At 46.3% G+C, this 26,667-nt stretch overlaps 1 protein-coding gene across 1 annotated transcript; it reads right to left on the bottom strand.

The window, feature by feature from the left end:
• Window positions 1-8,026: 8,026 nt before the first annotated feature.
• On the bottom strand, window positions 8,027-25,991 carry shha (sonic hedgehog signaling molecule a). Its single transcript, XM_080217516.1, has 3 exons — window positions 25,684-25,991; window positions 20,155-20,416; window positions 8,027-10,137 (listed from the first exon to the last, which is right to left on the bottom strand). Exons 1-3 carry the CDS (start codon window positions 25,975-25,977, stop codon window positions 9,437-9,439), a joined length of 1,257 nt encoding a protein of 418 aa, XP_080073642.1. The 5' UTR covers window positions 25,978-25,991; the 3' UTR covers window positions 8,027-9,436.
• Window positions 25,992-26,667: the final 676 nt, after the last annotated feature.

The following is a 26,667-nucleotide window of genomic DNA, read 5'->3' as shown; positions in this document are numbered from 1 at the left end:
CATGGAATTACAGGCTATATACATACCAATTATAGTTGTTTCCAACTTCTAATAGATTTCCATATCTCCATTTCACTGATTAGTAACTTTGAATGACCATCTCTCTGTTCTTTCCTCAGTTTTTGGAGAATCCTTAAATTCATCATGTGTCCTGATGCTTCTTCTCCCCCCAGCCATGTCAGAATAAATGGGGCACAGCCTCAAGATAAAGGGGAGGCGGTTTAGAACGGAGTTGAGGAGGAACTTCTTCACTCAAAGGGTGGTGAATCTCTGGAATTCTCTGCCCGTTGAAGTGGTGGAGGCTGCCTCGCTAAATATTTTTAAGAAGCGGGTTGATGGGTTCTTGATAAGAGAGGGGATTAAGGGTTATGGGGAGAGGGCGGGAAAGTGGAACTGAGCCACGACAGATCAGCCATGATCTTATTGAATGGCGGGGCAGGCTCGAAGGGCTAGATGGCCTACTCCTGCTCCTATTTCTTATGTTCTTATGTTCTTATGTTCTAACTCTTCATCTAAAGACCATCTCCCTCACACATCCAGTTGTGGCTCACAAAGTCAATCTGGCTTCTCTCTCTTCTGACTACCCTGGGCTCCCGATGTATGTTTGATTTACTTGTACGGAATCTTGTAACCTGATCTCAAAAAAATGGCTCCCTCTGCCCTCTTCCCTATGGCAATGTGAAACACATTAACCCTGCATCCAGATGGAAATGTGAATTAGCCATCCTTGATCCAAACTCCCTTTCATCTTAGACATGGATGGATGGTCTACAACACAAGTGTTTATAACCTTCTTTATTAATTTATGGGATGTAGGCATCACTGGCTAGGCCAGCATTTAATGTCCAACCCTTATTGTGCTTAAGAAGCTGGTAGTGAGTCACCTTCTTGAACTACTGCACTCCCTGTGATATAGGTACACCTACAGTGCTGTTAGGGAAGGAGGTCCAGGATCTTGGCCCAGTGACAGTGAAGTCACATGATGTAGTTCCAGGTCAGGATGGTGAGTGACTTGGAGGGGAACTTTCTGATATCAACAACACTTTTATGTGACTTTGGGAGACTCATGGTCAACTCATTGTGAACTCAGAAACTGTCATCATTGTCTCCAGGTAGAAATACTTTGTACCTTCTTTCCGGGAATGTAATCTAAACATTTCTAAGACTGCAAACCTGGTCAGATGCCCCTCTTCATTTACCCTAAATTTAGAACTATGATCTCAAAATATAATTTTTTTAAGTCACACAAATGTTACAGTTATGAAGTTTGTAAGATTGTTATGTTGTACAAGGATATATAGGAACAGGAATAGGCCATTCAGCCCCTTGATTCTGCACCACTATTCAACCATATCTTGGCTGGTCATCTATCTCCACACCATTTCTCCCACACTTTTCCCATATCCTTTGATATAATTACCATCTAGATTTCTTTCTTGAAAATAATTAATGTCGAAGCTTCCACAGCCTTGGGTTAGAGCATTCCAAAGAGTCAGCATTCTCTAGCTGAAGAAGCCCTTCCTCATCTCAGTCCTAAATTGCTTCCCCTTTACTCAGAGACTGTGTCCCCTGGATCTAGAGTACCTCACCAGGGAAAGATCCTTGCTGCATCTACTCTGTTTAAAATTTTGTACATTTCAAAGACATCATTTCTCATTCTTCTAAGCTCTAGAGACTACAGGCCTCATCTCCCAAAACTCTCTTATAGGTCTGCCACCCCAGGAAGTAGTCTGATCAACCTTTGCTATACTCTCTTTATGACCAGTATATCCTTCCATAGGTAAGGGGGCAAAAACTGTACACAATACTCCAGATGCCATCTCACCAAAATTGTATAAAATTGCAGCACGACATTTGTAACCTTGTATTCAAATCGTCTTGTGACAGGCCCTTTGCCTAATTACTTTCTTCACCTACATGTTAGCTTTCAGTGACTTGGGAACAAGGATGACCAGATCCTTCTGACCATCTGCAGTTACCCAATCTCTCACCAGTTAAATACTCTGCACCTCTGTTCCTCTGACCAAAGTGGATAACCTCATAATTATCCACATTATATTCCATCTGCCATGTTCTACTAAGCCCCTTGAAACTTCTTTGCATAATTACCCTCATAACTCACATTCCCACCTCATTTTGTGTCATCAGCGAAGTTGGAAATGTTAGACTTAGTCCACAGATCCAGATCATTGACTTAGATTGTGAACAATTGAAGATTCAGCACTGGTTCTTGTGGTGCCCCTGTCAACCTGAGAATGGCCTATTTATTCCTAATCTCAGTTTACTGACCACTAACCAAGCTGCAATTCATGCCAGTACATTACCCCCATTCCCACATGCACTAATTTTGTTCACTAATCTTCTGTGTGAGACCTTATAAAGTTTATTTATTAAGTTTATTTATTAGTGACAAGTAGAGTCATAGAGGTTTACAGCATGGAAATAGGCTTTTCGGCCTAACTTGTCCATGCTGCCTTTTTTTCAAACCCCTAAGCTAATTCCAATTGCCCACATTTGGCCCATTTCCCTCTGTATCCATCTTATCCACTTAACTGTCTAAATGCTTTTTAAAAGACAAAATTGTACATGCCTCTACTACTATCCCTGGTATCTCATTCCAGACACTCACCACCCTCTGTGTGAAACATTTACCCTTCTGGACACATCTGTCCCCTCTCACCTTAAACCTATGCCCTCTAGTTTTAGACTCCCCCGCCTTTGGGAAAAGATATTGACTATCGAGCTGATCTATGCCCCTCATTATTTTATAGATCTCTATAAAATCACCCCTCAGCCTTCTACTCTCCAGAGAAAAAAGTCCCAGTCTATCCAGCCTCTCCTTATAACTCATAGAATCTCAGTAGCATCCTAGTAAATCTCTTCTGCACTCTTTCCAGTTTAATAATATCCTTTCCGAGATAGGGTGAGCAGAACTGTATATAGTATTCCAAGTGTGACCTTACCAATGTTTTGTACAACTTCAACAAGAGACCCCAATTCGGTGTTCTGACCAACGAAACCAAGCATGCTGATTACCTTCTTCACCACTCTGTCCACCTGTGACTCCACTTTCAAGGAGCTATGAACGTGTACTCCTAGATCTCTTTGTTCTGTAACTCTCCCCAGTGCCCTACCATTAATTGAGTAAGTCCTGCCCTGGTTCAATCTACCAAAATGCATCATCTTGCATTTGTCTAAATTAAACTCCATCTGCCATTCATCAGTCCACTGGCCCAATTGATCAGATCCCCTTGCAATTGGAGATAACTTTCTTCATTATCCCACCAATCTTGGTGTCATCTTGGTTAGTAGGTTTAGCTTCTTTGCATAATTACCCTCATAACTCACATTCCCACCTCACTTTGTGTCATCAGCAAAGTTGGGAATGTTAAACTTGGTCCACAGATCCAGATCATTGATTTAGATTGTGAACAATTGAAGATTCAGCACTGGTCCTTGCGGTGCCCCTGTCAACCTGAGAATGGCCCATTTATTCCTACACTCTGTTTACTGACCACTAACCATGCCCTCTATATTCTCATCCAAATCATTAATATAAATGACAAATAACAGTGGATCCAGTATTTATCTCTGAGGCACACTGCTGGTCACAGGTCTCCAGTTTGAAAAAAATATCCTCTGGCTTCTGTCAAGAAGACAATTTTGTATCCATTTACAAACCTCATCCTGGATCCTGTGAGATTAACCTTATGCAACAACCTATCATGCGGTACCTTGTCAAAGGCTTTGCTATAGTCCATGTAGACAACATCAACTGCACTGCCCTCATCTGTCTTTTTGGTTACTCCTTCAAAAAACTCAATCAAATTTGAGTGATTTTCCACTCACAAAGCAATACTGACTGTTCTTAATCAGTCCTTGCATCTCTAAATGTCTGTAGATCCTGTCTCTCAAAATACCTGTAGGCTTGTCTTAACACTGCAATGAACTCATGGTGAAAATCTGTTAGTCGCCACTCTGACGCCTGTTTGGGTATACCGAGGGAGAGTTTAGTATGGCTAATCCACCTAACTGGCACGTCTTTCAGACTGCTGGAGGAAACCGGAGCACCCGGCGGAAAATCACGCAGGCACGGGGAGAACATGCAGTCTCCGCACAGAGATTGACCCAAACCAGGAATTGAATCTGGGGTCCTAGCACTGTGGAGCAGCTGTGCTAACCAGTGTGCCATAACGCTGCTTGGAAATCCAAGTACACCACATCCACTGGTTCTCCCTTAATCATTCTGCTAATGACACCCTCAAAAAACTCCAACAGCTTTTTAAAGCACAATTTGCCTTTCATAAATCCAAGTTGACTCTACCCAACTTTACCATTACTTTCTGAGTGTCTAGTTATCACATCCCTTAGAATAGATTCTAGCATTTTCCCTGCTAGTGATGTCAGGCTAACTGATCTGGAGTTCTCAGTTTTCTCTCTCCCTCCTTTCTCAATTGGTGCGATTACATCTGCTACCTTCCAATCTGCAGGCACCATTCCAAAATCTATTGAAGGTTGGAAGATGATCACCAATATTTCCATTATCTCTGCAGCCACCTCTTTCAACACTCTGGGATGTAAATCATCAGCTCCCAAAGATTTATCACCTATCTGTCCCATTAATTTCTCTAACACTATAATTTTACTAAGCCTAATTTCTTTCAATTCTTCAGGGCTGTTCCTCGTTCAGTTCTAATTGCTGGGAGATGTCTTGTATCTTCTGCCATAAGCCTTGGGTGACTGTCTGTGTCAAGTCAGCATGTTCTCTGTGTATCTGCATGGGTTTCATCTGGGTGCTCCGGTTTCCTCCAAAGATGTGCAGGTTAGATGGATTGGCCATGCTAAATGTCCCCCTAGTGTCCCCAGATGTGCAGGTTGGATGGGTTAGCCATGACAAGTGTGTGGGGTTACGGGAATAAGGCAGAGGAGAAGGCCTGGGTAAAATACTTTGTTAGCAGACTTGGTGGGTGTCCTTTGCACTGTAGGGATTCTAGGACTCAAGGAATACACTAGTCTGGAGGATATTGGTTGCCAGAATGCTACAGTTACATGGGGAAAGCAAAAATTATGGAAATTGGCATAATATTTTAGACATAAAATTCAAACTAATAGATGAGTAGCAGTGCATTCCTGCACTTTTCTGGATGCTGCCCAACCATGCGAGCAGACTGGAAGGTTTTTTTTCATTCACAGTGATACAGTTGCATGGTGGCACAGTGGTTAGTACAGTTGCCTCACAGCGCCAGGGACCAGGGTTCGATTCCTGGCTTTGGGTGACTGTGTGGAGTTTACATGTTCTCCCTGTGTCTGCGTGGGTTTCCTCTAGTTGATCCGGTTTCCTCCCACAGTCCAAAGATGTGTGGGTTAGGTTGATTGGCCAGGCTAAATTAACCCTTAGAATCAGGGGGATTAACAGGGTAAATATGTGGGGTTGCGGGAATAGGGCCTGGGCGGGTTTGTGGTCGGTGCAGACTCAATGGGCCAAATGCCTCCTTTTGCACTGTAGGGGTGCTATGAACTGACTGATAATAACAGACTCTGCTGAGAGGTTGGAAGGACGCAGTAAAATGGGACACATTGGAGGCAACCCTCAACTGTTTTTCTTGCTGGGGATAAAACTATTTTCCAATTGTTAATCTTGTGCAGGTCTGTTGTCGGAACGCAACACTCTCAACTGAATTTACAGCCTGACATTAGGATTGAATTTTTGGAGGGGTGCAGGTTCATCAGGCTGGCCAAACCCAAAGTGGTGATCGCTTTTGCCAAGAACTGTGACTTCCTTTTGTAAATCTGTTTGTTTAAAGTTCTTGTATGCGTGGAGCCGTGCTATGTTTAATCTGCGGGCCAGTCTCCATAATTAACAGCGGGAGAATTGTTCTCGCCGGCTGCCCGTGGCTAATTTTAACATTTAGTAGTTTGGTTCAACTTTCCACATGTAAGTTTCAGAAAATCCCAGTCCAGTTCAGAATGTGTGCGATGCGATTGCTGCTCGAAGCCACGCTGTCAGTTTGCTCCTGATTGTTAGTAAGGCAGCTTAGAAGGTTTAAACAAAAATCTCTAACTCCAACGTGCGTGCTATTTTAACTTAACTAGGGCATGGTCTGTAGAAGGGAATTACTGAATGGCTTTCACTGTGGAGGGGGACAGGAATCCATTCCTTTAACTCCTCCTTGTCCATAAGAATTCTTTAGCATAAGTTTTTTTTAAAAAGTAATACTGAACAGTTCGTGGGAGATGTGAGCAGTTAGAAACTGCAGACTGAGACAGTTATTCCGCATGAGGAATGTACCACTCGCTTGCGATCTTTTCATGGGCCCCAAGAACGTAAGGGTTTTGGAGGGCGAGGCCTCGCTGATGTGAGCCGCCTGAAAACGCTGTGGTAGCATTTACCATTAACTTTCAAACTGGAATTTGATATATATGGAAGTTTATATATATATATATGTATATATAGGGCGGCCCGGTGGGTGACATTGCCGCCTCACAGTGCCAGGGACCCAGCCTTGGAGATAACTGTATGGAGTTTGCACGTTCTCCCCGTGTTTGCGTGGGTTTCCTCCTACCTTCCAAAAATGTGCAGGTTAGGTAGACAGAGCTTTGCTGAAGGGTCATTTGGACTGGAAACTCTTTCCTCCCCTTACAGATGCTACCAGACCTGCTGAGATTTTCCGGAGTTTTCTCTTTTGGTTTCAGATTCCAGTAATTTGCTTTCACGCAGGTTAGGTGGATTGGCCATAACAAATTGCCCTTTAATGTCCCACAGATGTGTAGATTAGGGGCCAAAAGAGAAAATGCTGGAAAATCTCAGCAGGTCTGGCAGCATGTGTAAGGAGAGAAAGGAGCTGATGTTTCCAGTCCAGATGACCCTTTGTCAAAGCTCATTGCAGTGTTTATGTAAGCCTAATTGAAGATTTTCCAGCATTTTCTCTTTTGGTTTCAGATTCCAGTAATTTGCTTTTATTTATGTAAGTTAGAAGGGCTAGTGGGATGAAATGGGCTTTTGGGGAATAGGGCTTTAGTAAAATTCCCTGTCAGAGAGTTGCAAACTTTGATGGGCCGAATGGCTTCCTTCTGTACTGTAGGAGTTCTATGATTCTATGCTGAGAAAGGTGGGTGGGGCGAGTGCATGGGCTATGGGGAAAGTCATGATGTGGCAATGCCGATGTTGGACTGGGGTAAACACAGTAAGAAGTCTCACAACACCAGGTTAAAGTCCAACAGGTTTATTTGGTAGCAGAATCCACTAGCTTTCCAAGCGCTACCCTCCTCCTCACCTGATGAAGGGGCAGTGCTTCGAAAACTGGTGGATTTTGCTACCAAATAAACCTGTTGGATTTTAACCAGGTGTTGTGAGACTTCTTACTGTGGGGAAAGGGAATGCAGCTGGATGGCCCTTTCACAGAGACGGACCAAATGGCCTCCTTCTGTGCTGCAACTCCCCTCACCTTCTGTTGCTCAACTCTCTTCATCTTTGTTTTAGTTGCTTTAAGCTTCATCAGGACAATTGTCCAAACGCAAAATCGATTCTTACAGACCTGGTGTTGTGTTCCAGCAATAAAGAAAAGATTTTTACTTATTAATGTCAAAAGTAGGTTGACATTAACACTTAAATTACTGTGAAAATCCCCTAGTCGCCACACTCCAGCCTGTTCGAATACACTGAGGGAGAATTTAAGCATGACCAGTGCACCTAACCAGCACCGGAGGGCGGGGGGAGCCGGAGCACGCGTAGGAAACCCAGGCAGACACGGGGAGAACGTGCAGACTCAACAGAGGCAGTGACCCCAAGCTGGGAATCGAATCCGGCTTCTTGGCGCTGGGAGGCAGCAGCGCTAACCACTGAGCCGCATCGCCGTTGTTCAGGCTCTCACGCAGAAATAAACTGTTTCTTACACTTCAGCAGTGTGCGGGTGTGTAAGGAAAAAAAAAGGATGCAGCCATAAAACGCGTTGGAAAAATATTTTTTTTTGCATTCATACATTTAAACACACCATCTTTCTCCAATGTATTACAGTTACTTTAGGCTTCAGAGAAAATTTATTGGTTTGTTTTTAAGAAGTTCAAAAACGAAAGCAGCACTGAGGGAGGAAAACAAACAGTCTTGTTGGCCGCACGCGGCCAAAATTTTTGCCCCAAGCAATGTTTTCGTTTCATTCACTGTTAAAAGTATCCGAATGATCGGTCCGAACCGAATACAAAACGTAGCCCAGGTCTCTCCACACCGCTGCAGAATGTTCCGACTCCAGGGGAGTTTGCAAACTTGACAAAAGACGGCGCGAGGACATAAATATCTCTCTTCCAAAATATTTTGAAGTCTCTATACACAAGTCTCTTTCCCTCCACGCAATCAAAGGTTGAGTGTAGTTTGAAACGCTGTATATTTTAATAATATTCGAACCAAGAGCGTTTTGGCACCTTTTTTTACCCTATGTTATAAAACTACAGTATTAAACTATTACAAAATATGCAAATAATACGGTTTAGTAAATTTACAGCTGTTGTCCGTCGAATCTTATGCAAAAAAAAATTTTTTTGTACAAACTACCATTTTCGTTAGGATGCGAATATTCATCCTCGAGCTTCCCATTTTTTTTAAAAAATAAATTCTTTTCTAATAAAATTCAGTCCCGGGTGGTACCAACAAAAGCGCAAATGCTGGATGCACAGCTGTATGTATGTGTGTGTGCGTATGCAGACACACATAGTTGCAACACCACAACTGGGTTTACAAAATAACAACAAGAAACAAAAAAAACCGTAAAAATGGGATGGTCGAAACGTTATATTTTTTTTGCAACTAGACTTTAAATTAAAATAATATATTCTCGTATTTTACACTATTTCAAATAACGAATTGTGATTCAGTTAAGCAATGAACTCTCCAAAATCTAATTTACAATTCTGTGTATAAAAATATAATTTATGGACCCCGACGAAATGTAACTTTTTTTTCCAAAAACAAAAGAGAAAGAAAGAGAGGAAACGAAACCCCCAAAGAGCGAAACACAAGAACAAGATCAACAATCCGAAGGGAAAAGGTTGCAGGCGACTCTGAAATGTTCATTGATATCAGACATATAGAAAAATATATTCTGCGCTCCTTGATTGACCACACAAAATAATTTCCTTTTTTTTCCCCCTTGCTGGGTTCAAAGAAAGTTCACCGGGAATAAATTAGCAAAGGAGTTTTCTTAAGGCTCTCGAAGTTCTAGATTTGTTTTTTTATATATATAAAGCAACATAAACAGAAGCAGACGAGATAGTAGGGGGGCGTGAAAGACACAATACGAATGCGAACGAAATAAATATTCCCCCTCAAAAAAAACACTTTGGGGGCGGGGGGTCTCTATTGAAACTACTGGCTTTTTTGTTGCTGTGTACGCTACTGTAAAGTCTGTTTTCCTGTATAACCTCTCCCTCCCCTGTGTAAACTATTTCAACTAGAATCCAGTGTCATTCCCAGTGGATGGAGGGCTGCGCTGTCCAAGATCCATGTGCCTATTTGATACAGGGCGCTGGAGTACCAGTGGACGCCGTTTTCCTGCACAGTACTGTTGGACATTAGTGGGCCACTGGGTGAAAACAAGGACTTGGCCGCGTAGCTCATTCGTACAGGAGCGAAAGCCCAGTGGGCCAGTGCGTGCTGCTCTACCACGGCATAGCAAGAGGCCAGGACTTGGTTGACCACGAGGGTGCCCTGGACAGTCAGTGGGGCGTAGGTGCCTGCCATCTCCTCCAAGTAAACCTTCTCCACCCGGGCGGGCCGGAGACGCCGGCCGTCGCCGTCCGTGATGTACACCAGCTGCCCGGCTCTCACCTCGCTGGCGTACGTTGCCTTGGGCAGGGCTTGTCCGGGGCCGGTCCCCTCCGGCTCCCCGGCGAAAAGCAGGTGCGCCGCCGTCAGGGGCAGTCTCCTCCGGGGCTCCCGCGTCTCGATCACGTAGAAGACTCGCCGGGTCGCCTCCGCCCTGTCCAGGAACATGAGGAAGTCGCTGTAGACCAGCTTCCCTTCATCGTCCGCCGCCAGCACCCGGTCCCCTGGCTTCAGATCCTTCACCGACTTGGTACCGCCCCTTTCCAGGCTCACTCGAGCTGAAGCCGGGAAGCAGCCTCCTGATTTAGCAGCGACTGAGTTCTCTGATCGGGGAACACAAATAGAGCAGGAACAGATTCAGAATATATGATAAAAAAACAAGCAGACATATCAAAGGGTAAATGCAAGCAGGCGATATTAATGCACATGAAATAACGGGACACATATTACAATTCTCAGCCTAATGTGTCTCTGGTATGCGCCCCAACTCACATCAGCAACTTTATTCAGCATGTCCACTACCCCTCTCACCATAGAATGGTAACATGCATCATAGAAAGCATCCTACCCAGTTGTATCACAGCTTGGTATGGCTCCTGCTCTGACCAAGACCGCAAGAAAGTACAAAGAGTTGTGAACATAGACCAGTTCATCACGCAAACCCATCTCCCAGCCATTGACTCTTGTCTGTACTTTCCACTGCCTCGGAAAAGCAGCCAGCACAATCAAGGACCCCACACACCCCGGATATTTTCTCTTCCACCTTCTTTGGTCAGGAAAAAGGTACAAAAACCTGAGGGCATGTACCAACTGACTCAAGAACAGCTTCTTCCCTGCTGCTATCAGACTTTTGAATGGACCTTTCATATATTAAGCTGATCGTTCTCTTCACTTCATCTGTTACTGCAACACTATATTCTGCACCCTCTCCTTTTCTTCTCCCCTATGTACCCTATGAACGGTATGCTTGGTCTTTTCAGCGCGCAAGAAACAATAGTTTTCACTGTTTACCAATAAACGTGACAATAATAAGTCAAATCAAGTTAATTAGGGTCCAGGAGCCACTCTGACTGCGGAGCACTGCAATGTGAGATTTTTCATTCAGAAGGAGGCCATTGGGTCCATCGAGTCTGCATCGACCACAATCCCATCCAGGCCCTATCCCCTTAACCCCACATATTTACCCTGTTAATCCCCCTGCCACGATGGAACAATTTAGCATGGCCGATCGACCTAAGCCGCACATCTTTGGAGTGTGGGAGGAAACCGGAGCACCCGGAGGAAACCCACGCAGACACGGGGAGAATGTGCAAACTCCACACAGACAGTGACCCAAGCCAGGAATTGAACCTGGGTCCCTGGTGCTGTGGGACAACAGTGCCACTGTGCCACCGTGCCACATGTGGCCCTTAAAAAAATTCCACTTGCATTTCTTTAATTAAAAAAAACAAGAAATTAAACAAAATTGAGAGGGGGTGATAGCCCCTGGCGGAGCACTGGAACTAAAACAGTAATGTTAAAAGGGAACTTAGTCAAAATGTCACTCCTCGGATGCGCAGAAGGAATTTCAGTTTGTATGTGTGCAACTGAATTCACTATTGCAAGAACACAGCCCCAAGCTTGTCCGGAGCTAACAGATGACCAGGGTGTAATGTTTTAAACACAATTGACGGATCGTGTAAACCTTGTTTCGTTCCAACTGAACTTCCAGCCTTTACACCCTAGGGGCGTTCTTGTCCGGTTCCAGTTACAGAGCCGCAAGTCTTGCTAGTAACATTAAATCGACAGTTTTAACACTTGAAACTTGGTGTTTGCTGATTTCGTTACAGACTCGGCAGCCACTCCCTCTTCCCACAGGCACTCATGATTCTTAGGAAGCGAAAATGCTGGAAATATTTAGCCATGATGCTTTAAGCTGGTGTCGAGAGACTTTTTACAATATTTAGCCAGCAGAGAGAAGCGGAGTTGGCGACCCGGTTTGAACTGTGTGCGAGTGAGCGGCTTTCGAATGGGTTAAATGAGGGTCGATGAGGAAAATCGCTCGAACCTGAGGCTTCAACCTTGTTTCTCTCTGACCTCCACACTTGCTGTCAGGCCGTCTGAGCATTTCCAGCATTGATCGGCAGTGTTGTGCTCTGGGAATGATCTTTGATGTCCCTGCCTGTGCTTTCATTGTTGTTGTATTATCAGTGTGGGTGTCTTAATCTCGAAACTGACTGGAATGAAGTTACAGAATCCGCTATTCTGACAGAGAGAAATTGAACCCAACAGAACTGCGGTCAATAGGTGACCGGAGAACTTATCATTTCGACAGTGTGCAGGCAGTGGGAGATCGCAAGTCATCATCTCCCAGTATCCACTTTTCATGGGTCATATGTGAAAGAATAAAATCAACCCGATTATTGTTAATATGTCATATACAGTGGCGCAGTGGTTAGTATTACTGCCTCACAGCGCCAGGAATCTGGGTTCAATTCCCGGCTTGGGTCTGTGTGGAGTTTACGCGTTCTCCCCCTGCTCTAGATTCCTCCCACAGCCTAAAGATGTGCAGGTTAGGTGGATTGGCCATGGTAAATTGCACCTACAGTCAAGGGATTTGCAGGGTAAAAATGTGGGGTTATGGGAATAGGGCCTGGGTGGAATTGTGGTCAGTGCAGGCTCGATGGGCCGAATGTCCTCTGTACGGATTCTGGGATATCTACAGCATAGGGTTAGGAAGGAGACATTTTTTCTCTGTCAAAGGGTTCAAAGAACAAAGAACAATACAACATGGGAAACTGGCCCTTTGGCTCAACCAGCCTGTGCCGCCATTTTAACAATGTGTTTTTCCTCCTCCACCCTTGACCCATGTCTATGCTTATGGTACCCCCATTGGAAACCAGATTGAGGGGAGAATAATTTAGGCACAATTTGTTACACCAGTCAGCCTAAGAGCACACCTTCCTCTTGTGTAGAATTCCGTTCGGCAGAGAATCATTGGGTTGATTCATGGAATCATACAATCCCTACACTGTAGAAGGTGGCCATTCGGCCCATCGAGACTGCACTGACTCACCTTGTTAAAAAAATCTCAACTATTCCCGTAACCCAATCTATTTATCTTGCTAATCCCCTAACCCACACATTTTAGGAGACCAAGGGGCAATTTAGCATGGCCAATCCACCTAACCTGTACATCTGTGGCAGGAAACAGAAGCATCTAGAGGAAACCCATGCAGACACGGGGAAAATGTGCAAACTCATGCAGACAGTCACCCAAAGCTGGAATCGAACCTGCATCCCTGGTGCTGTGAGGCAGCAGTGTGCTGTCCTTCTAGGCTGAGTTGGACAGATTTCTGATGGGGGAGAGGGGCAAGGAGAGTCATGCGTTATGGGAGGTAGACAGGAAATTGGAAGTGAAACTACAACCATAATCAGCCACGGTCTTATGAATAGTGAAATAAAGGTGAAGTTTTATCTATTCATGTCACAAGTAGGCTTCCATTAACACTGCAGTGAAGTTACTTGAAAATCCCCATGTTGCTACACCTTGCTGCCTGTCGGATACACTGAGGGAGAATTTAGCAATGCACCTAACCAGCACGTCTTTTGGGCTGTGGAGGAAAATGGAGCACCTGGAGAAAGCCCATGCAGACGCGGGGGAAACATGTGAACAGTCTGAAAGATGTGCTGGTTAGGTGCATTGGCCATGCTAAATTCTCCCTCAGTGTACCCGAATAGGCACTGGAGTGAGGTGAATAGGGTTTTTCACAGTAACTTCATTGCAGTGTTAATGTAAGCCTACTTGCGACTAATAAATAAAGAAACTTAAATATAAAGCATTAAAGGGCGTTTGTTTTATCTTGTGAAGGTAGGGCATAAAAGGGAACACAAGAGATGGATAATGAGATATTGAGCAAGTCACACCAGAGGCAGGCAGAGGGCAGCCTTCACTAAATAACCAATGTAAGGATTACATTTTGTAAAATTTTGTCCATACTTAAAGACGACCTCATGATCACCTAGGTGGTTAGGGTTCACTGGCCAAGGCCAAACTGCGGAGGAGGGGGGAGGAGGGGGGAGGTGGGGAGGAGGGGGGAGGTGGGGTGGGGGGGGGGGGTGGGTGGATACAAAGTGCCAGAGCAGTGGGGTTAAACCTCATTTAAAAAAGCAAAACACAAAGCATCTAGGACATGGAAACCTGGATTAAAAAAAAGCAGGAAAAATTCTGGAAATATTCAGCAGGTTTGGTAGCATCAGTGGAGAGAGGAAAAGATTACAGAATTGGGTAATAATTATTCATCACCTAAAATGTGAAAGTTGAGTCCAGTTAAATGGGTACCTGAGGTTACATAGAAATCTCAAAACCAGGGCATTAATACCAAGGAAGTGTTAATGTACATGGAGCATTCCACACTGAAGGAAGCTAAACACATAGCTGATTGTATACGTAGTGGTTATTGGTTATATGGTAGCACTGCTGCCTCACAGCACCAGGGACCTGGGTTCAATTCTTAGCTATGGTCACTGTCTGTGCAGACTCTGTACGTTCTTCCCGTGTCTATGTGGGTTTCCTCCCACAGTCCAAAAGAGGTGCTGTTTAGGTGCATTGGCCATGCTAAAATTCTCCCTCAGTGTACCCGAACAGGCACCAGAGTGTGGTGATAGTAACTTCATGAATGTAAGCCTACTAGTGACACTAATAACTTTATACAGATATATATGTACTCCTGTGATAGAGTTAGATAGATGGATGGTTCCGAGTTATTTTGTAAGAAGATGAATGGACAGCAATGAACAAATAGTTTGAAGCAATGATTTGAAGTTATTTCTAGCTTGCATTGATCAAAACGTAGAGACAAAATATCCCCCTTGTGAATGAGTTTAGTTTCCTCATTGCTTGAGACTTCAAGTGTTTCATTTAAGGATCTTTTTGCACTCATTTCCTTTCTGGGACCACTATTCTCTCTCTGAGGGATCTTCAATCTATGTCCACTAACTTCAGAACTAAATCCAGTGGATAGATAGATCATCAGGGTCGTGGTTAAATAATTAAAATATATATATTGTAATTAATACTTAATAGCATTTATAGGGCAGCACGGTGGCATAGTGGTCAACACTGCTGCCTCAAAGTGCCAGGGACCTGGGTTCGATTCCCATCTTGGGTCACTGTCTGTGCGGAGTCTGCATATTCTCCCCGTGTCTGCATGGGTTTCCTCTGGGTGCTCCAGTTTCGTCCCAGAGTCTGAAAGACGTGCTGGGTGCGGGGCATTAGCCGTGCTAAATTGTCCCTCAGTGTACCCGAACAGGCGCCGCAGTGTGGCGACTAGGGGATTTTCACAGTAACTTCACTGCAGTGTTAATGTAAGCCTACTTGTGACACCAACAAATAAACTTCACTTTCCCGAGTAAGCTATTCGAGAGCAAAAATTTGAGTTATCCCCTTGAAATGTTTCTCATCCAGACAGGACATTCACATCCCTGTATGGGGGGTGTTTGGAAACTTGGAGGAAGTTGAGTTGCCAGTACCGTCCCTTTCTCTCTCTCTCTCACACACACACACACACACACACACAGCAGCCAGGATTAACACCCTCTTCCCTCAGTCACCCGTCACGGTGATCAAAACAGAGATGGCCAGGTTAATGAGAAATCAGAGCGCAATTTTCATTAGTTACGACCATCTGCTAACACCCGGCGGTGGCGCTTTTTGCCAAACAACTGCTCCTCAGAAAGCTACTCTGTTTAATCGGCGAGAAAGAGCAGCAAATTACATTTTGTGGATTTGTTAACGACTTTCTCGCCTGGCTTTAATGGGGGGGGGCGTGCTGGACGAATTGGCAGCGGCTTTGTCACAGGTTGGATGCAAGCAAAACACGAAGGAAAGTGTGTGCGTGTGTGTGTGTGGGTGGTTGGGTGCTGCAGACAGGGGTGAGGGGCTGTGGACCACTCCGAGAGACCTGTGCGGAGGGGAGGGGGTGGGGGGGAAGGAAGGACAGTTGGTGGGGGGGGGGGGAGAAGTGTGAAATAGAGGCTGCCTGTCGCTGTGGTGTTGTGGCTGGGGAGTGGGCTCCAACTCGCGAGGAACGCGGCCCGGCCTCATTGAAATCTAATCAGAAAACAAAAGGAGGCCGTGTTGTCTCTGGGATTCAGCTAATGGAGGAGATGTGGCTGGAAGGGAAGACACTTCCACTCTCTTTCCCAGCTCCTGTTTGTTCAGGTGCGGGAGCTCCCCCCCCATCTATGTACGAGTGTGTGTGTGTGTGTGTGTCAATTCACACATACGCTACGCGCCAGAATGCAGCCTGTATTTGCACAGGCAGAAACACTGTCCCTTTTCCTTGGCTACTTCAAGATGTGTATTTGAATTTTAAATGACCGAGTGTGGCTTTAGACGCTGACTGCAGCCCATCATCAATGCCTCCTTCTCTCAGTGCTCGTCCTGACAATGATTCGGGGGGTTTGAGATATCTCGGCTTTGCATTCCTGTCCCTGGGATCATACTTTCAGCAAATAGAGATGTAGAAAGAGAATCTTCCTCGCCTGGCATTTCCCCCCTCCAAGCCCTTCGCAGACAGCATTTAATCTTCTCATATGATTCACTGACATGAAATGATGGCGGAACAAACGGATGGGAGCCTGAGCTAACAGCATTCCCCAATAGTCCGGCCAAATCCATTTGGTACCGTCACACGACCCACATGACATCAACTCAAATGAGTCTGGAGACTTCAGTGTGTTTGGAATTTTAAATTTTAGATTTGTCCCTCTCCCATTTAAAGACTGAAAACGAAGGCTGGATTACGCTAGATGAGTCTTCGCTGAGTTTCTTATCTGTAATTCAAGAATTTTGTTTTGTTGTTGGTTGGCAAGGGAAGGGAAATTCTTCATTAAGACAGTGTGTGGCGTTGCAAGTACGGTGAATGAGCGACTGTAGTTTTCTATAGGCGAGAGCAGTCCCAGACCCATTGGTATCTATGTGTGTATATATATCTGTATGTGTTTGTGCGTGTATGTCTGTATGTGTATCTGTATGTGTGTGTCTGTGTATATGTGTGTTTGTATGTGTGTGTGTATACGTATGTGTCTGTATGTCTGTGTATGTATTTGTGTGTGTCTATAAGTGTGTGTATCTGTATATGCGTATATATATGTGCCTGTGTGTGTGTCTGTATGTGTATATATTTGTGTGTGTTTGTGTGTGTGTGTCTACATGTGTCTGCTTTTGTATATGTGTGGATGTGTGTCTGTATATATGTGCACCTGTCTGAATGTATGTATGTATGTATGTATGTATGTATGTGTGTGTGCTATTAAAGCATCATCTCAGTGATCACGATTGTATCGGGAGTCGGAGACGGACGTGGAAATGATAGAACGATTAAAGTAAGCCCTTCAGCCCATCGACTCAGCTAGTCTCAATCTATCGAATATTCGCGTGAACCCAATGACATTTGGGGACTTGCCCATCTTGAGGTAGGGGAGGAGGAGGGCTGGGGTTGTGGTAATCTCACTGGGCTGGTAATCCACAGGGCCAGAGCTAATGCTCTGGGGACGTGGATTCATAATCCCAGCATGGCATTCAAATTCAGTGAAAAGAAAACCGATCGCATTAATGGTGACCGTGACACCATTGGCTTTTAGCAAAAAAAGCCCATCTAAGTTCACCAATGAAATCTACCGTCTTCACCTGGTCTGGCCCTACATGTGACTCCAGACCCAAAGCAATGTGGCTGACTCTTCACTGCCCCTCTGAGGTGTCCTAGTAAACCACTCAGTTCAATGTAGAATTAGAGAGGGGGGAGGGAGTGTTGGCTCAGCCAGTGACCCTCATCACACGAAAGAACGAAGAAAACTACAAGGCCTACAGAATATGAACCACTTGTGGCAAAAAAATAGTGTGAGAGATCAAGACACAGATAAATGGGGAGATTGATAAATAGGGAATGGCTTTTGTTTGACCACACGAATGCAAGTCGGAATAAAAATTCATCAATAATTTCCAACACTAGGAAGAGATTGGGCAAAGCGCAATAAAAAAAACCTCCCTCCCAGCCCACACAGTTCGGCAGGGAATCGCCAAGTGTTAATTTTGTCTAAAATGGGAATTACCTATTTAAACTCAAGGTGGGTGCATTCACAGTTTCTCTGTGAAGGTACATACAGTTCTATAAAACTCTGCACTCTGTGCCCCAGAGGATGCCAGTGTTATTGATTTGTGCAAACGAGAGTGTTGCTGGGGGGGGGGGAGGAGGAGGGGGAGGTGGTTTCTTGGGACGAGTGCGATTATCGCCCTGGACTGTTAATTACCATCAGTGTTAATCAAAACACGCGTTACCGCACATCCAGAGTGGCCAGTTAAAAATAAATTGGGATTCTACTGATTTCCAAATTCATTTCAAACTGCGGTTCATCATTTACCGGCTCTTGCGATTATATTTATTCAGCATTCGCCTCACCCTTTTCCTACTTGAGCTCTTCTGAAGTATTTTTTAATGACAGGTCTATCGCTGGGTGAGACAGTGTGAGTGTGAGTCGCCTACGTGACCAGTGCTGTGGAATTTTTTTTTAATGTATCTTCAGAGACTGGGGGAAGAACATGTTTAAAGTGATCAAGTCATGATGTGTCAGAGACACAAAGATTGCATTTTGGATATTAATCTAAAAAGGTGCGCAGAGTCTCGGAACATAATGGGTATAACCAAGCCATTGAACGACTTGTTTACGGGCAAGGATTATATATAACTTAGTTGAAGTGTTCTAGTTATAAGTTGCTAGTTAGAACTGATGCGAGATCTACTTTGTCTAAGACTACCTAACCCACAGTAATCTGGTCATAGAATCCCCGCAGTCCGGAAATAGGCCATTCGATCCATCGAGCCTGCACCGACAACAATCCCACCCAGGCCCTATCCTCATAACCCCTATCTTGTGTGGTTAAGAACAACAGTCTGTATTAATTGGGAACATTAATATGACACTTCTTACAGAACTGTATCCAGGAAGGGGCAACTCAGCATAGCCAACGTGCCAAGCCAGCACGTCTTTCAGACTGTGGGAGGAAACCAGAGCACCCGGAGGAAACCCCCGCAGACACGGGGAGAACGTGCAGATTCTGTGAATCGAACCCTTGTCCCTGGCACTGTGAGGCAGCGGTGTTAACCACTGTACCACGGTGTCACCCAAGGTATGGTAGTCAAGGTGATCAATGAGAGAAGATCCAAGCTCTTCTCCCGGGAGAGGGGAGAGAGAAGGTGGAACTGTTTGGCTTACATTAACTCCAGTGTGACAGCAGCGCTAATGTAACTGTGGGGTCTCTGTGGCTTGATCTGATATCAGGGTTAATCAGGCCTCAATTGCCTCGGGACTTAGTTAACCAGTGAGCTTGTTGGTAAGTATTAAGAGGGGTACACTTGTTCATGTCAATTGAGATTCCACCGATCCTGCACCTACTTATTCCCCTCCAGAGCTCTATCAGAGACTGCCCACAACTAAACAAAGCGTTATAAATAAAGTGCAACCTCAGCCAGACCTTCACCTGTGCACGACTTAAGCTTGGTGGGTTTCAAACTATTCAAGTTTTCTTCGAGTTCCGCTGTACCTACGGGGGACCCTCCAAAAGCACCCCCTCAACCATCACCCATTCTATCCCCGCATGGCAGCACAGTGGTTAGCACTGCTGCCTCACAGCGCCAGGGCCCTGGTTTCGATTCCGGCCTTGGGTGACTGTCTGTGCGGAGTTTGCACATTCTCCCCGTGTTTGCGTGGGTTTCCTCCGGCTGTTCCGACTTCCTCCCACAGTTCGACAGACGTGTGGGTTAGGTGGATTGGCCACGCTAAATTGCCCCTTGGTGTCAGGGGGATTATCAGGGTAAATGCATGGGGAGAGGGCCTGGGTGGGATTGTTGTGGGTGCAGGCTCAATGGGCCGAATGGCCTCCTTCTGGGCCGTAGGGATGCTGTAATTCCCCCGAAGACAGGCAGCAACTATTGATGTGGATTGCCCTGCTGCTTTGGTCTGAAGATTTGGTGATTAACCAAAAAAGAAAGGATTAGGAAGGCGAGATAATGATTCTCGCCTCTTTTAAGAGAACATCCTCATTCATTGCACTTTGGGCTTACATCCTCCCCACCCATCAAATTAATGACCCGCATTATTTATTACAAGATCAGTAAAACTCCTCTGTAATGTTCCCGAGCCTCCGCCCCGCCAAGAAGTGACAGGAAGCGTCGGCTGGCGCCTGAGGTGCCTTCAGACAGAAAGCGTGTGCTGCAGATATGAAATATGATCAGGTTCATCATACCAGTCTGCCGGCTGGTGAAAAAGGGCGGACCGGTTTCTTTAAAGCTCTCCCTCACCTGCTTTGACCGAGCAGTGAATGTGGGCCTTGGATTCGTAATAGACCCAGTCGAAGCCCGCCTCCACGGCCAGCCTGGCCAACATGCCGTACTTGCTCCTGTCGCGGTCCGAGGTGGTGATGTCCACGGCCCTGCCCTCGTAGTGTAGGGATTCCTCCGAGTGGTGGCCGTCTTCATCCCAGCCCTCCGTCACCCTCAGCTTCACCCCGGGCCATTGGTTCATGACGGAGATGGCCAGGGAGTTTAACTTATCTTTACACCTCTGCCAAGAATGGACAGAAAGAAGAAAGAGACAGAAAAAATAAAAGATCAATTAATTATGCCAGTCCCACATGGTTGATTTTTTATTAATGAAACATTTGACCACTCAGGTAACACGGTCTCTATTTGCTATTGATTTAAATATTGGCTAATTACATGCGCACATGAACACAGAAACATAGAAACTACAAGCAGGAGGCGGCCATTCGGACCTCCCCCACGGTTCGTAACGGTGGCACAGTGGTTAGCACCGCTGCCTCACAGCGTCAGGGACCCGGGTTCGATTCCCAGCTTGGATTATTGTCTATGTAGCGATTGCACGTTCTCCCCGTGTGTGCGTGGGTTTCCTCCGGGTGCTCTAGTTTCCTCCCACACTCCGAAGACGTATTGGCCGTGCTAAATTCTCCCTCAGTGTACCCGAACAGGCACCGGAGTGTGGCGACTAGGGATTGTCACAGTAACTTCATTGCAGTGTTAATGTAAGGCTACTTCTGACTAATAAATACACTTTATTTTGATCATGGCTGATCACCGAATTCAATATCCTGATAGAGTCTCTACTGATTCCTCCCTTCCCCCTATATCCCCTGACCCCTTTAGCCCCAAGAGTAAGACCCCAATTTCTTCATGAACACTTGTAGACAGATGACAGGATTACAGGAAAGGAGATTCGGAGCCTCCAGTTTATCACTGCTAAGGTGGAAGGTCTTCTCTAGAGTTATAGAAGTTTACAGCATGAAAACAGGCCCTTCGGCCCAACTTGTCCATGCTGTTCTTTTTTTTAAACCATTAAGCTAGTCCCAGTTGCTCGCGTTTGGCCCATATCCCTCTATACCCATCTTACCCGTGTAACTATTTAAACGCTTTTTAAAAGACAAAATTGTACCCACTTCTACTATTGCTTCTGGCAGCTTGTTCTGGACACTTACCACCCTTTGCGTGAAAAAAAATGCCCCTCGGGACCCTTTTGTATCTCCCCCCCTCTCATCTTAAACTTTATGCCCTCTAGTTTTAGACTCCCTTACCTTTGGGAAAAGATGTTGACTATCTAGCTAATCTATGCCCCTCACTTCAACATTAATGCAGAGGAGCAGTGATCTGGCCTTTTCAATGACTCAACTTGCAGTTCTCAATAAAAACCGTAACCAGAGTCTATTCGAGTTATCAGAGCCCTCCTTTCCTGGGCTAAGGTCTTGCAGGACCCCCTCCCCACCTTCCTGTTGAATGCACGTGATTTTTTTTAAGGACAAACAAGGTTCACATTTCTCCTGATCGGGGTAACAGTGACCCTCGCGGGCTGGGGGAAATGGGATTCACAGATATTACCGCTGGCAGTACCGCTTCCCAACCTCGCGGCAATTATATCCCACAGGTAAATGAGTGGTTAGGTGGTCCTGTTACATTTCATTGCCGTTCTAGGCTAAATCGACGCGGTGAAAGGTGGAGAGGGAGGGAGGTGGGACTGGAATGTCAGCAACGGAACTGCTGTCTGAACTCTGAGGATTCCGCAGTGGGATGTCTGGCCCTCTCCTCAACTGTCCGCAGAACCTATCCCGATGTGTGAAATATAACACATCTCGGGTCACACAGACTCTTTTCAGAGGGAGACTTGGAGGGAGGCGGGAAGGGACTACACTAACAGAAAGAGAACCTTGTCGCTGACATTTGTCCTTGGGTAAGAGGTGAGCAAGGCCAGGCGGAGGGAATCTGCTCCGCGAACTCTATGTACGGTGCATAGGGAGAGGGCAGCATGTCTGCATGTGCGAAGAGGCTGTGATTCTCCCCCCACTGGGAGCCCAGGCAAAACCTGGCGAGCGCACACTGGCGCTGGCTGATAAGTGAATGGCCGCATCAACTCTGCAGCAAACAGCAGCCAAGCCGAAGGGAGGATAAAGTAGGTTTGCGATCTATTCTTCACGGAGACACATCAGTGCATACATGGTCAGTCTGTGAAATAGCCTTCCTACCACCACCACACATACACACACAGTATGTATTTACATGGCCATGCAGAACGTCTGCACATATACACAAGATATGTATATACATGGCCATGCACAATGCCCGCACATATACGCACAATATGTGCATGGAGATACACAATTCCTGCACATACACACACACGATGTATGTATATGGCTGTACACAATTCCTGCACATAAACACGCACAGTATCTAAGTACATAGCCATGCGCAACGTCTGCACACACACAAACACTGAATGTACGTACATAGCCATACACAATGTCCCCACAGATATATGCAGTATATATGAAAATGGCCATACACAACACCCACACATATACACACACAGTACGTATGTACATAGCCATGCACAACGTCTGTACACACACACACAAACACATTATGTATGTACATGGCCATATACAATATCCACACACATACACATACATTATGTATGTACATGGCCATATACAATACCTACACGTATACACACAATGTATTTACATGACTATCTATAATGCCCACACACAGCAGGTACATTCACGGTCATATACAATGCCGGCACATATACACACACAGTATTTATATACATGGCCACATACAATGCTCGCACATATACACACAGCATATATGTACATGGCATATACAATGCTCGCATATATTCACACTTCACACACAGTATGTATGTCCATGCACACATTTAACACAGCCCAGCTGGGACTCAGAGACCATCCTATCTGCGCACCCAGAGATTTCTTCGCATTTTCAGCCAATGTCCCTTCCAGCCTGTGCCACTCGCTGCGATATCACTTTAAACAGCTTCCACTGCACCAGCTCGCCAGCGCGCACACGCAGGGCTGTGTGACCGAGCCCCCCGCGTCCTGAATGGTTTCCTCCGAACAGACAGCCCCCTCTGGGGAAATGCAGGGAGCGGGCAGGACTGGCTTTGAGGACATGTTGAGCACCGCGGCCCCTTTAACAGGAGCGGCAGCGTCTGGAGCTGTTGGCAGCGGGGTGTAGGGAATACATTGTCGGTGCAAAGCCGCGGCCCAAACAACCAAATATTACTGCATTGAGAAGGCGCCGCATCTATTCTGGCAAACCCGAGCAGCCGGCAGTATCAATACATCAGCATTGATTCTGTGGCTCGGCAGAGCTTCTGAAACGCCAGCATTAATCCCCAATCACCCTGACACTGGGAAATGAATTGTAGAAGAGAGAAAGATCTTCCTGTCAATGCAAACAGGGCCAGTTAGAGGCAAAAAAGAGAGAGAGGACCATTTGTTAACCCCTCTCTCCAACACACAGACCCATCACCCAAATCGATTAACTCTCGAGTCCCTTCCCCCCCTCCCACCCTTTACTAGCCCATGCACCCAGCCCCAAAGCGTAAAAGGATGTTGGAGGCACATCCCTCCCTCCCCAGCTCACCCTCTCGTCAATCCCTGAGCACAGGTTGGGTCTGGGCTGCCGGTTTGATGTGGAAAAGGTTTTGGGAGGGGGGGGGGGAGTGGTGGGGTGGTCGGGAAGGAGGGGGTGCAGCCGGAAGACCGTTGAACTTGACACCCAGAAAAGCTGCGGGAGGGGAAACATTGAGGGAAAATAGCCCAGTGTGGCGTTGCTGCTGCCCTCTGGCCCCCTCAGCAAGTCCACACACACACACACATATACACACACAAGGTCAGAAGTTCAAACGCTCCTCGCTAATGCAGCAACCGTGTAGCGAGACACTGTCTATTCTCAGGGATGAGTCGCCCTCCTCTCTCTATATGTGTGTGTGTGTGTGTGTGTGTGTGTAACATTCGCCTCTGCTCCCCAGGCAGACAGAGCAGCAACACATTAGGAACTGATTCGAGTGGAGATAGGAAATCCCACAGGTCGGCAGTCTGCTATTTCTACACCAGGGCAATTTTATTGTTCCCACTCCGCACCCCCCCCTACCCCCCTCGCCTCCTCTTTATTTTTATTCCTAGGTATTCCCAAAGGCACAGAACGGGACGATCTCCACTGGTTTTAGATATTGAGTCAAAATCTGAAATCTACCTCCCCGGCCAGTGCTGATCGATTACAGAAGAGGAAGTGAGGCTGAATTATAAGTGTGTGTGTGTGTGTGTGAGAGAGAGAGAGACTTGACTCAGGTTGTGCCAGCTCTTGTGATATTCAAGCGGCGGTGGTGGCCAGCGATCTGGGACGTACAGGAATCTTGCCTGCCTACAGCCTGAAGCCAGCCTCTCGCTCTGGGAAAGCCACACACAACAAAACAAAAATTGGGGATTTTTTTTTGGGGTGGGGGGGGTGGAGATGAGGAACCCTCCACGCGTCGACTGTAAACATTCAGCCGCTCTAACCAACCGGCTTAAAAGGGTAACATCTTGGGAGGGTGGGGAGAAGGGTAATCTGTCTTTATTCTTCTGCGTGCGAGCATGGAATGAGATTCACCCGTCCCCTGACACACAAGAGATTGGGGAGATGTGTGCCTGCACGTTTAAATCCCAGTAATGAGTTTTGGTGGGTCCCACCGCGTAAGAGGTAAGCGCGTCATACCGCTTTGTGGAGAGGAACTTCCCGTGACCTCTGTGATTACCTGAACACTGCAATTTTAGAAATGGTGGACGAACTTTTCCTGCCAGGCACTGGGGAAGAGGCGAACAGTCCTACACACGGGAACGCACAAGAACAAACACCGTCCCTTCTTTCCACCAGCCTCCTCCCCCACCCCCCCCCCCCCCCACCAGCTTAAAGGGATATGGATTTAAGAACGCCGCGGAACGCCGTGAAATGTTGATACTCAGACTGCAAAAGACAGTGGGGTGGGAGAGAGAGAGAGAGAGAGAGACAGTCGGGTCGATTCTACCCGCCCTCCTCTCTCTCTCTCTCTCCTATATTTAGAAAAGGCAGCCTCATTAAGTCATCCTAGCTCAAGTCTGCGAGGTTCAGAAGCTATTTTTAATTGGAAAGACACATAAAGAGAGAGAGAGAGAATTTTTTAAAAAAAAGACAGCAGGCGAACAGCAATACAAGTACCGCACGGTCAACATACACTGTCCACTCAAAGTCCAGAGCAGTGACTACTTAGTGCGGACACCTACCTCCCCAAGTCAAGATACATTGCAAACCGCCAGCGGAAGGAAGGAGGGGGGGGGGTGTTAAAATAAAAGGCTTAAAATTAAAAAAAAGAGGTTCAGCGAAATGTACAAAGTTTTCCCCTTAAACGCACCCCCCCCACCCCACCCTCCGACCCTTTCTCAGCCGCACAGCCCAAAGACTGGGCACAAAATATCATCTGTGCTGTGACCCCCGTACCTGTGTCATCAGCCTGTCGGCTCCAGTGTTCTCCTCATCCTTAAAAATAATGTCCGGGTTGTAATTTGGAGTCAATTCTTTGAACCTCTCCGAGTTGCGGGTAATCTTGCCCTCGTATCTGCCACTGGCCCCCAGCGTCTTTTCGGCCACATTGGGGATGTACTGCTTGTAGGCCAGAGGGGTCAGTTTCCCTGGGGGCCTCCTTCTCCCGTAGCCTCTGCCCGGCCCGCAAGCCCTGGCGGGCGAGGCGAGGGAACAGCATATCAATCCCACCAGCACAATTCTTGTCAGCATCGCGTCCCCCTCCCGAATCCAATGGCTGGAGGGCAGAGAAGGGTTTTTTTTGGGGGGGTTTAGGGAGGTGGGGAGTGGAGGGTTAGCTCTGTGTGTGTGTGTGTGTGTCTTTTGCTGCCTTCTCTACCTCCCTCTCAGCTCCTCACTTGTCCTCCGGTCCCCTACTGAGGCAGGTGCTGAACTGGCAAGCTTCAGATCCGCGGTAACGGTCATACATCGGAGTTTGGGAGCCTTGGAGAGCCAGGGGAGGTGTGTGAGGGGGAGGGAATTTTCTCTCACTGTTTGAAAAAAAAAATGAAAATTGCAAAAAAAGAAGGAAGGCAAAATGCAGCTTAAAGGATACGGGAGGCTGGAGACTCTTCAAGACAGGTTTGGCTGTACGGCAATGTAATATAGTCTCAGAAAGGCACAACGGTGAGATCTGATTGGCTAGCCAGCAGCTACTGGTTTCTGATGTGCCACAATAAAACGAACAATTTCCGAAAATTCACCTGAAGTCTGGCGTATCAGGAGCGGGAGGAGGACTGCTTTATGAAAACATCGATTACAACTTGATTTCATTGCCCACCCCCACCCCCTCCGCCCTGGAAACGCAAATCAATCGGCCAGAGGTGATTGACTCGAATGTAACATCTGACATACGGATTAATTGAGCTGAATTGTAAAAAAAAATCGCTCTCACTCTGATCC

The sequence above is a fragment of the Carcharhinus amblyrhynchos genome, chromosome 2 (genome assembly GCF_965287045.1).
Source record: "Carcharhinus amblyrhynchos chromosome 2, sCarAmb.v2.hapA, whole genome shotgun sequence".
In the NCBI taxonomy this organism is placed as follows: domain Eukaryota; kingdom Metazoa; phylum Chordata; class Chondrichthyes; order Carcharhiniformes; family Carcharhinidae; genus Carcharhinus; species Carcharhinus amblyrhynchos.
Note: the sequence above shows the minus strand (reverse complement) of the source record. Positions and strands in the feature narration are given on the sequence as shown.

Bases quoted from the DNA above. Each gene is read 5' to 3' on its own strand.
- shha (XM_080217516.1), bottom strand. From the start codon at position 25,977: ATGCTGACAAGAATTGTGCTGGTGGGATTGATATGCTGTTCCCTCGCC. The intron at 20,417-25,683 runs GTACGGGGGTCA...CATTCTTGGCAG, and splicing joins CCGACAGGCTGATGACACAG to AGGTGTAAAGATAAGTTAAA. The intron at 10,138-20,154 runs GTGAGGGAGAGC...TTCCCCGATCAG, and splicing joins TCACTGCTCGGTCAAAGCAG to AGAACTCAGTCGCTGCTAAA.